Source organism: Schistosoma mansoni, chromosome 6, assembly GCF_000237925.1.
Source record: "Schistosoma mansoni strain Puerto Rico chromosome 6, complete genome".
Lineage (NCBI taxonomy): Eukaryota > Metazoa > Platyhelminthes > Trematoda > Strigeidida > Schistosomatidae > Schistosoma > Schistosoma mansoni.
In genome coordinates, this window is record NC_031500.1 from 19,214,658 (window position 1) to 19,226,596 (window position 11,939).

Here is an 11,939-nt window from a genome sequence, read left to right on the forward strand (position 1 = left end):
GCACTCGTCAGCAAGGGATCGAATCCGCCAGGGAGCATCAGTTCCCTCAAAGATTACAGGTACACCTTGCTGACTAGTGCCAAGTAGCATGAAACCCGGGTCCAGGGTTTCCTGTTGACCACCTCCAACCACCACCTTACTTCTCTCTTTTCTTTTTTCTTTTTCTTTTTTTTGGGGGGGGAATAGACAGAATATTGAAATCATCATTCTTGAACTTAGAATGTTTCTTTTTTTAATGATTTAAAATATTGATTTACGAAATGCAAATACCTTTGTTTGATTAAATTAATTGCCATTTCTTATATAAACCATACAAATATAAATATCATTGATTCAGTCAGTTACAACGTAGAACTTTGTACGTACGTACGTATATCAGTTCGAGTTGCCATACGACATTAGCACAGAGATGCAATTGTCGATTCAAATCCCATAGTGGTATATCATTAAGACCTTTACAAAACACATATACTTCTCTGTATAGTTGGTTTGTTTTTTTCAGTATAAGGTTATGTATAGAAATTGTTAAGTTTCTTTGATCCAGATCATGAATTGGCCAATGAATGTTATGAATTTCATATTTAGATGAAATAAGAAGATCTAAGTAAACAATACTCCTATGTCCCGATAACAATGGTGAATGGTAACTTTGGGATCTATTTATGGACCAATATTATGCGTATATTTGTTTATCGTATAATCGCTCAATAACTAAACTATTCATATTCATGTTCCTTTTATCATGAGCTTTATTTTGACCCATAGACTATTACTGTACGATTTACCATACTTGAGTTATCCCTAGTCTATTAATTACTGTTCCCACTATTCACAGCCACATTTGGCTGAATCTTGTACAAATATTGTTTCTTATTTTATGGTACGATGTGGCCTGTTTGATTGGTATATAACCTCAGTATGTTTGAAATGGTAATGATTCATACCGCAAAGGCTGAGATTGGTATTCTGGACTTAACTGGTTGAGCTAGGCAGAAAGCAGGACCGATACGTACTCTAGACTACTCGTACAGGTTTCGTGTGTTACTGTTCACATCGATAATTCGCTGCTCTCTGATTGGCGATCTTATCACGTCATACGTTAACAAGGTATCCACTCAGCTACAGTTATAACAAATACGAAATGAACTAACATGTAATGATAGTTGAATGATTTCGCAGGGTTTTTTAATGATGATCTAATATTGATCGGATCATGATCAGAGTTTCACTTGTTTTGAACGAATATTCTTTCATATTCATTGATTTACATAATATATTATAAATGATAATGTAAATGTTGATATTGTAATATGATCAGTGAATTAGTAAATAGTACTTGATTGACACACCAGAACGTATTTGTATTGTCAGTTAATTCACTAGTTCAGAAGGGGTTTTGTGAAGATTTCGGTATTTTCATAGTTGAAATCATGAGTCAATTGAAGCTAGACCACCATGGAAAACGTGGAAGCACTGGATGACAATTGGTGAACGGTTGCTCAAATACCGTGTTTTGGTTGAATTTAGACATTAACACTGTTGGATGCCAACCGGCTCAATGGTCTATCGGTTAAGTGCTCCGGCGCAAGACTAGTAGGTCCTGGGTTCGAATCTCGCAAGTGCGGGATCGTGAATGCCCACTGCCGAGGAGTCCCATAATAGGACGAAACGGAAGTCCAGTGCTCCGAGGTTTTACATGGTAGTCTAGCTTCAATTGACTAATGATTTCAACTATGAAAATTAATTAGTAATCAACGATTACTACAATAAAATGTAAAAGATAAAAACTGACGAAGATTTTACTGTTATAAGACATTTGATACACATTGAAATCATGTGGTAGCAAAGATGTTATGACTTTAAACCCGGGATATGACTTATACAATCTTAGCACTGTGCAAAACAATTGAAGTATCGATAGATATAAGCAGTCTAGCGTCCTTATTGGTCCTCTCTCTTATCTAGCCCTTCCAGTTGAGTCCAAAACACTAGTAACAGCTTCCACAATGTGAATGCTTTATTTCATACATACTTAGTTTATATACTAACCAAACGGAACACATTATACCATAAAATAGAAAATGACATTTGTACAAGATCAAACCAAAAAGTGATTGTGAATATGGGACACTGTAATCAATAAACTGAACAATAAATCGTATAATAATAATCTATAGGTCAACATGAAGCTTAGAATAAGATGAATACAGTAAATGTAAATTGTTACTCCAGGACTGGCCTGCGTCAACACCCGAACTAAGGATAGGGAGTGAAGTAGTCGAACGCGTCGACAACTTCACTTATCTTGGAAGTCTGATCATCCCTAATGGGTTAGTGTCTGACGAAATCTCTGCACGGATTCAAAAAGCTCGTTTGGCTTTTGCCAACTCATGTCACCTATGGCGAAGACGAGATATCCATCTATCAATTAACGGATGAGTATACTGTGCAGCAGTTCGTTCTGTTCTACTTTACGGCTGCAAAGCGTGGCCATTAAGAGTAGAAGATACTCGTAGGTTACTAGTATTTGACCACAGATGTCTTAGAAATATTGCTCGCATCTGCTGGGATAACCGGCTAAGTAATAGTGAGGTTAGACACAAGGTATTAGGGAATGATGGTAAATCAGTTGATGAGATGATGAATCTTCATCGACTGAGATGATTGGGCCACGTGTTACATATGCCTGAACACCGATTGCCACAACGCGCAATGTTGACTAGTGTAGGGGATGGTTGGAAGAGAGTTAGGGTCGGCCAAACCAAAACGTGGCATCAGTGCTTGAAGTCACTAACTTCTAGTCTAAGCCATGTTGGTAGATACAGACTACCTGCAGATTACCTGGTTGGGGTCCGCGTGACTATCCTAACCAATGGTTGGAGACTGTGTGTGACATGTCTCATGATCAATCAAAATGGCGTAGGTGTATACGCTTTTTATCTTCCCTTAAACCTTGAGATTAAAATTGCTTCATATCTGCCTTTCTCCCTGTACTATATCCTTATATACAACCTTTCTTTTATATACTACCACCACTGAATTAACTATTTCTATGAATCCGGTGTTCATCTTGTTGTACTAACGAGGTATGGCAATTTGGACCGATGCATATGTGTGCCTGGTCCTACGTTGTAGCTGACTAACTGACTGAGAAACTTTTCTGTAACAAGTCAATTCATTGAAGAAATACAAAAGTTTAACATTTGAGCACATTCACTAATAAATTATTTATACCTTAGCAACTAATTTATTCTACCATGAATTTTATGTTGACAACAATTGAAATAAATGTAAATAATCGTTAAAATATTCTGTTTTCTTTTATATACACCACTTAGACATCATAGGTGATCAGCTGTAATGTTTTATTATGAAACATGATTTACCTCAAACAGCATAGATACAACTCAATCATAAATACTAGATAACATAGATACTAGATTAAGAACTATCTCCTGAACATTCTCTGGATACATAGATTTAAGAAAACTATAAGAATATAAAAGATGAGAAGAAAGAAAACTAGACCAAATAATTGACTAGATTATAACATCTCAAAAGTATGCATCCTATAATCCCACCTAGGGGGATTCGAAGTCAAGACCTATCAGTCTCGCGCCTCAGTGCTTAACCTCTAGACCAGCTTCAATTGACTCATGCTCTCAACTATTAAAGTTATTATAATATCCTCAATAAAAATCCCTTCTGATATAAATTATAACAATTTCTATCTCAACCTTTCATTACTAAAAAACAAATCTGTTTCAATGAATATCCATTATTGCCATGGGGAATCACTATTTAGTAGTTGCTTAGAATTAAGCTGTCTGAATAAGTTTTCCAAATCAAACTGAATAAAATTTTGAATTATGCAGTACATAATAACTTTGATGGAGTTTTATCCTCTGAGCTGGATGGTTTGGTCATGGAGCTTTCATCGTTCTTCTGAACAACATCATTAGCAAAAACTTCGTGTAGAAGTGAAGTGTTCGAATTTCTCCACATATAGTTCACAGCTTGTCCTGTACATCTCGATGTTGATTGGTTCTTGTTGATCTTAAATCTGTCTTTTGGTTGTATCTCTCATTATTTTGATTTAAGTTCCTATGTTTGTGTATAATTTTTCTGATTGGATTGATTTCAATATGCTTGTTCATTACTGATTACATCATAACTTGGTGTCATAAGTAAGATTATTCAGGGTTCGGAAATTGGGATAATCCATAAATATTAGTTTCCATGATCAGTGAATTAGACTTGATCAAACGTAAACAGTGAATTTCGAAGGTTTCATAATGATCCGTGCTATAAAATCCTTCAATTAACTTTAAATGTATACAGAAGACTACTACACAAGTGGTTGGCACGCATATATATATATATATATACTAACTTTATCTTAAATTTTAATCTTACGGTTAAAATAAAGATAAGTAAGTTACTCAAGTGGTAAACACAAAAGAGTAAATAAGGTACAGCTAGGCTGATAGTTTAACCCTTTTCAGAATCAGAATGATAATCAAACAGTATAGGGAAGCCATTTCATCTTAGTATCGGATTCACCAGTAGTGTAACTACTTAGTACTTTACTACTGCTCGAACCCAGAACACCCAAGTTTTAATTAGCCAAACAACCAAATCATAAAGTATGTTTTGTTCATATCAAAATCCTAATCGATAGTAGCTGACTTGTGTTTAATTGGTTTAATTTAATCGTTAGAATGGTTCTCAAATATTCAAAGACAAGATAATTATTTGATATGAAAAAATCCCATACCAACATAGATAACACTCTAAATGGAGGTTATTAGTCGTTTAGATTGATATCATGAATGGATCAATGCTAGAACATCATTAAAAACTTGGAAGCACTAAATGGTATGAGACTCTTCAGTAATGTATATCTGCACTTAGGATTCGAACTCAGAACCTTGGTTCTCTCATGCAAAAGCATAACCTGTAGGTCACTGAACTAGTATCCAACGTTGTTAGTGTCGAATTTCAATCAATTTACAATATTACTCGACTGTTTACCATTGTCTTCAATGAGTAACTACCCAAAAACACATACGGTTAATTTGAATTTCATATTACTAAACATTAAAAGATTCTATACATTCAGGACGTTAATACTATCTTTATATCAACTTCTAATAACTTCTAAACATAGAATAATCCACTTCACGAATAATGATAGTTGCTGAGGAGTCCCACCATATAACGAAACGGTCATCCAATGCTTTCAGGTTTTCCTTAATGGTTTAGCTTCAACTGATTCATACTTTCATGAATGATTAATCATTTAATACATATTCATTATATACTATTATGATCATGAACAAATCATTTAAGTAATAAATAACTTACCTGAACCCATTATTCCTTTAAATGAATCAATGAATAGTTGACAATGAATTGTGTTTATTGTAACACTTTACTAAGATTCAATCCCAATGATGTTTTTTTTGTTTTTTTGTTTTCGTTGTTCTTTTTTTGTTTCTGATTTTCTTTTTTTTGTTTTTGTTGTTCCCTTTTTGTTCCCGTTTTTGTTTCTGTTTGTTTTTTGTTGCTACCCTTAATAATTTGATCAAATTCTTTAAAAATAATATGAATAGTGTTAATTAATTTAATGATTAGATAATAATAAAAATTATTTCCATGGTTTCTTGGATTAAATCGATTTCTTTTTTTTGTAGTATATCAAATATCTCCTCCACCCACCCACATTTTGATTACTGTTATATAAAGAAAAGAAAAGACAAGAGGAGTCAACATGGTGTTGGGATGCAAAGAGTAAACTTGGACATTTGTGATGATATTCATTAGTTTTCACATAGATACATATATATATATATATATATGGATATGCATAGAAATTACATGTATGTGTGTGTGAGGGTGTGTATGTAACTCAAATGAATTATTAACCAGTCAGAAGAGAGTATAAACACACACATATCATACTGTTTGCTTACCTAATGATTTAACAGATTTCAGGTATAGTAACAATAATATTGTTGTTGTTGATATCATTGCTGTAATTAGTGGTATCGTATAATTAGTAGTAGTAGTAGTAGTAGTATTAAAAGTAAGAACCTTTATTTAAACCCCGAAATATTTTTAACGTGGAGAACTACTACAACCATCGTCAAGAAGGTAGAAATATTTATAAATAGTTGTCTACGCAAAATACTCAATATTCATTGGCCGGATACTATCAGCAACAGCGTTTTATGGGAGAGGACAAACCAACTTCCAACTGAAGAGGAAATTAGGAAAAGAAGTTGGAAGTGAATAGGACATGCATTAAGGAAATCACCAATGTGCATTACAAGGCAATCCCTAACTTGGAATCCAGGAGGGAAGCGGAAAAGAGGAAAGCCAAAGAACACATTACGGCGGGAAATAGAATTAGATATGAAAAGGATGAATGTTAACTGGAAAGAACTGGAAAGGAAGGCTTAGGACAGAGTTGGATGGAGAATGCTGGTGTGCGGCCTATGCTTCTCGATGAGGAGTAACAGGCGTAAGTAAATAAATATTTTTAGAATGGAGATTATAGGAGATTGTAGTGATTTTAATAGTTAAATTTGAGTCAATTAAAGCTAGACAACTATGAAAAACCTAGAAGAATTGAACGGCCTTTTCATTTTAGTATGGGACTCCTCATCAATGCGCATCCACGACCATGCAGGCGAGAATTGAACCCAGAACCTTCAGGTTTGCGAGCAAACGCTTAACATTCAGACCACTGAACCATTATCTAACGGTGTTATTGTCTAACTTCAACCAATCTACCATCTTGTGCTTTCAGGTTTTTGATGGTAGTCTAGTTTTGATTGACTCATAAATTCAACTATTAAATTGACTTATGTTATGTATGTTTGTACAATGTAAATTACACATCATGTTAATGATCAAATGAATGATTCATTAATCTTTAGTGTTTATCGAATCTGGAAGCACTGGACGACCGTTTCGTTCTATTGTGGGACCTCCCAACAGCGCGCATCCACGATCCCGCCTCGCGAGATTCGAACCCAGGACCTACCAGTCTCGCGCCAGGGCACTTAACCGATAGATCACTGAGTCGGTTGTCATCCACCGGTGTTAATGTCTAACTTCAACCAATCTACGAAATCGCGTGACCATCTTCCAATGTACTGAGGTAGATACCTGTCTCTACCTGACATGGATTACCTCCACTGGTCACGACTTCTCACTAGAACTGGTTGAGGTCTAGATAATTCGGTAGTTCTTACTTTTAAGTGTTGATTAGAAACGATAACGTCAATCAATAACCGATTACAACTCGTAGAGATGATTTGAAACCATTATGACATCTATCTTTGATTACTATCTCATATTTATTATGTCCTCTATTTGATTGTGACTTATACGGTATACGGCTATGGGTACTTAAACGAGAAAGAATCCCACAGTCACAGATCAAAAGACAGAAGGAATCAAAACAAGCATTTATTGAAAAAATGTAAAAAAAATGTGCAAAAAACACAGGTGTTCATAATTTTTATTGCTCACATTAAAACTTCGGACATTCTGATTTAGTTTGTGACCATCCATTGTTTTAGGTGGCAACATGCCTTCTTTCGAACATGACTTCGGCAGGGGATTTTACATCTGGAACAGTGAGGTCTAGAATAGTTCTATAAACTGTTAAGAATTTTGTAATTACTTGAATTATTGTGTCATTGTCTTCCTATTTCAGTAATTCTATTGTAACGGTGTCGACAAAGCGTCCTGCCTGTTCATTTGATTGAGGATGATAGGGTGGAGAGCGTGGATGTGTTATTTCATTCACACTACAGAAGTGATTGAATGACTCTGAAATCAAACGTGAGACATTATCGGTCACTAAGGTCTCTGGTACTCCGAAACAGCTAAATAGATCAGATAACTTGCCGATCGTTTTATTGGTGACAGAGAACAATTCTTTCGAACAATTAGAAGACTACATGGAGCATCAGAGGAAACGGTTTGAACAGTCTCAAATAAGAACCATGAAAGCCCTAATATGAAAGATGTGTCTGTCCCAATTAGATAAACTGATCAATTCTTATATTCAAATTCACTTGAAGAAACGTGTATAATATAGTTTCATTTTATTTGTTTAAAGACAGATTTAACGATTGAAATCAGGAACAAATCTTGGATAAACCACTACTGAAAACCTGGAAGAACTGGATGACCTATCTGTTCTAATATGGGACTCATCCGGAGTGCACATACACGACCCTGCAGATGAGAATTGAACCCAAGAATTTCGATTTTACGCTTAAACTTCAGATCACCGAACCGACATCAAACAATGTTCATGAACTCAAAATTTTGATCAGTGCCTCACTAGAACGAAACAGCTTTCTAGTGTTTCCAGGTTTACGGTGGTAGTTGTTGAGATGATCCAGAAAGTTTCTTGCCACAGATATGACAAGCTCAGGAAACATTAAGAAGCATTTTATCCAATTAGCGTTTGATTAGAAGTTTTGCTAGAAATATCACGAAAGTGAGAAGTCACATATAGAGTTTCTGATTAACTGATTACTCCACTGCTACTTAGTAGCATCCCAGAATTTTCAGGAAAACCCAAGAACTTCTAAAATACTATAAAAACCCTATATTTTCTGTACATAAATGAACCTTTGGAGTAAAGTACTTCTCGTATATTTTGGGCCTTTTCTCTCGTGTTCAAGTCGCTGTGTAGTTCTAGCTTGAGGGTCACGAGAATAGCTTAGGATCCGAGTATAGCGTTCAATCAACAAAACTTATCAGTAGTCTAGCAAAGATCAATTTGTGACTTCAACAATGAAAATACCATAGTCTCCACAAATTAGAGTTCTCTAGTATATCTCAATATCTCATTTGTTTATTTACTTGATTAGAATCAACTTCAAATGTTGTATCTTACTTCACTTCCATAGAGCTAAAAAGGCCTATGATATAGACATCATAATTTGACAAATAAGTTAATTACTCTAGTTACTAATTACCTAATCAATAATGAAAAAAAATGTCTTTCCATGACATATTGAATTTATAACAAATAGCTTTCATTGGGACATAGGAATCCATTTTTAAATCATTAACCTTCAATATTAAATCGATCAAATAGTGATTAGTAAATAAATAAAATAATATAGAAACAAAACAGTTACCCTAGTTACTTTTGGTTTCAGTTCACAACAATCTACATTTCTGATCATTTAATTGTTTGATTACTTACTTACGCCTGTTACCCCTCGTGGAGGAACATAAGCAGCCCACTTGCATTCTACATCCAACCCTGTCATGGGTAATCCTTTCCAGTTTTTCTCAGTCACTATTCATCTTTTTCATATCTGCTTCTATTTCCCAACGTAATGTGTTCTTTGGCTTTCCTCTTTTCTGATTCCCTTCAGGATTCCAAGTAAGGGATTGTCTCGTAATGCCATTTGGAATTGTCTGATTACTAAACATAAAAATTGATTCATTTTATATTATTTGTTTGTATCTACCTATTGATGTTTAGGACTGCAATTGATCAGTCTCTTGTTGGCGTATATGAATCTTGTGTGGATTGTCTCGATATTGCCTTAAGTCACGTGCATTATAAGTAAAGATGAATGATAGACAGTAATGGAATTCAGGATACGTGTTCTTTCCTATTTGAGACTTGTCAGCTGGTGTTTACTCAAACGGATCTGGGTTCGAGTCCCGGGGAAAAGAGATCAGAGAAACACTTAATAATATCATAGATTGATATTATATTATTTTATTTTATTAGGCTATAACACCTTTTTCTATCTACTCTTTTACTCTCATCATCCAATAACAATTTTAATGTTAAACAAGTGTCTATCAGGACTCAATAGCTAAGTGGATAACGCGATGACGTTTGAAGCGAAAGGTACTGGGTTCGAGTCCCAGAGAGAACATCAACTCTGAGATGCAGGTACATCCAGCTGATGAGTCCAAAATAGGATAAAACGCGCGTCAAACTGGATTCCACTGCTAGCCACTATCCATCTTTGCCTACAACGCTTGTGAATTAAGGCTGTATCGAAGCAATACTCACAGTATGCACATATGCCAATTAGAGACTGACCAGTTGCAGTCCTAATACATCGATGGAAAGATTCAAACAAACAATACTAAATAAATTTAAACTTCATCCCATTGCACAAGCAAGTGGCTATAAGGACTCCGAAGCTAAGTGGATAAAGCGACGGCATTTGAAGCGGAAGATACTGGGTTCAAGTCCCAGAGTAAACATCAACTCTGAGATGCACATGCGTCCAGCTGACGAGTCTCAAATGGGATGAGACGCGCGTCAAACTGGATCCCACTACTAGCCACTATCCATCATTGCTCATTAAACAGTTATGTTTTAGTTATTTACTTATTAGAAAATAAACGTGTTTCAAAAACGTGCAACCTATCAATATAATTTAAGAGAAAAAAGGGTTTAGTGAGATTTTCTAGAAGAAGAAAAAATCGTGTGTATTTGAATACCTGATGCCAATAAGATACTTTTCAATACTACTACTACCACCACTGCTAATACCACTACTACCACTACTACTATTACTACTACTACTACTACTACCACTGCTAATACCACTACTACTACCATTACCACTACTACTACCATTACTACTACTACTACCACTGCTAATACCACTACTACTACTATTACTACTACTACTACTACTAATACTAATACTACTACTACTACTAATACTAATACTAATACTAATACTACTACTACTAATACTACTACTAATACTAATACTACTAATACCACTACTAATAATGATACTACTAATACCAATATTATGACTACTAATACTACTACTAACACTACCAATACTACTAATACTACTGCTAATACAACTACTAATAATAAACATTGTTATGATTGTTATTACCTTTTGAAGAAACAACAGATCATGTGACAAACTTTTGTTTATTGATGTTTTTCTTTCTTCTTCTTTTTTTCTTTTTTCTAGAAAAAAACAAGAACACTAATCTTATGATTAAAAAAAAACAAAACTTAAAATTAAAGTATTCAATCAATATTTTTTGGGGGGGAGGTAAAATATTGTTAAATTTAACAACAACAATAAAAAAAAACAGTCACTCTTAAGTCAATCAGTAATACATAGAACATCAACATAATCATACTTGATAGAGGAACTCTGGAAGAGGTGGAATCTTTCATGTATCTGGAAAGCATAATCGATGAATGTGGACGATCTGATGCAATGAAAGAACAGCATTCCTACAATTGAAGAACATATAAGAATCAAAAAAAAAAGATGAAGACAACAAATGTAGCAACAGCCTCTGCATCAATAGGCCTCAACATACATAAAGGAAAAAGCAAGATTCTCAAATACAACACGGAGAACACCAACCCAATCACACTTGATGGAGAAACTCCGGAAGATGTGGAAACATTCACGTACCTGGGAAGTATCACTGATGAACAAGGAGGATCTGATGCAGATGTAAAGGCAAGGATTAGCAATGCAAGAACAGCATTCTTACAGTTGAAGAACATATAGGACTCAAAACAACTGTCAACTAATATCAATGTCAGAATCTTTAATACACAAGTTAAGACACTTCTACTGCACAGAACTGAAACGTGGAGATTTACTACATCCTTCGTCAAGAAGGCGCAAGTATTTATAAACAGTTGTTTACGCAAAATACTCAACATTCACTGGCCGGATACAATCAGCAACAGCGTATTGTATTAGCGAACAAACCAACTTCAACTTTGTAGAGGAAATTAGGAAAAGACGTTGGAAGTGGATCGGACATAAATTAAGGAAATCACCAAACTATATCACGAGACAAGCCCTAACTTGGAATCCTGAAGGGAAGCGGAAAAGAGGAAAGTCAAACAACACACTGATCAGAGAATTGGAAGCAGA

General features: G+C 34.9%; 1 protein-coding gene and 2 non-coding genes across 3 annotated transcripts in view; 2 read left to right on the plus strand and 1 right to left on the minus strand.

Annotated features, from left to right (window-relative positions):
- Positions 1-5,377, minus strand: part of Smp_164020 (hypothetical protein) — a gene marked incomplete at both ends in the record, with an annotated part of 33,120 nt that extends 27,743 nt beyond the window's left edge. Inside the window, one exon of the mRNA XM_018798517.1 lies at positions 5,368-5,377. Coding sequence (XP_018653451.1) covers positions 5,368-5,377 — 10 coding nt within the window. The remainder of the gene's footprint in view (positions 1-5,367) is intronic.
- A 4,482-nt stretch (positions 5,378-9,859) lies between these two features.
- Positions 9,860-9,932, plus strand: Smp_tRNA_01095_Pseudo_TTG.1.1. Its single transcript has one exon. It is a non-coding gene (tRNA).
- A 265-nt stretch (positions 9,933-10,197) lies between these two features.
- Smp_tRNA_01436_Pseudo_TTG.1.1 lies at positions 10,198-10,269 on the plus strand. Its single transcript has one exon. It is a non-coding gene (tRNA).
- Positions 10,270-11,939: the final 1,670 nt, after the last annotated feature.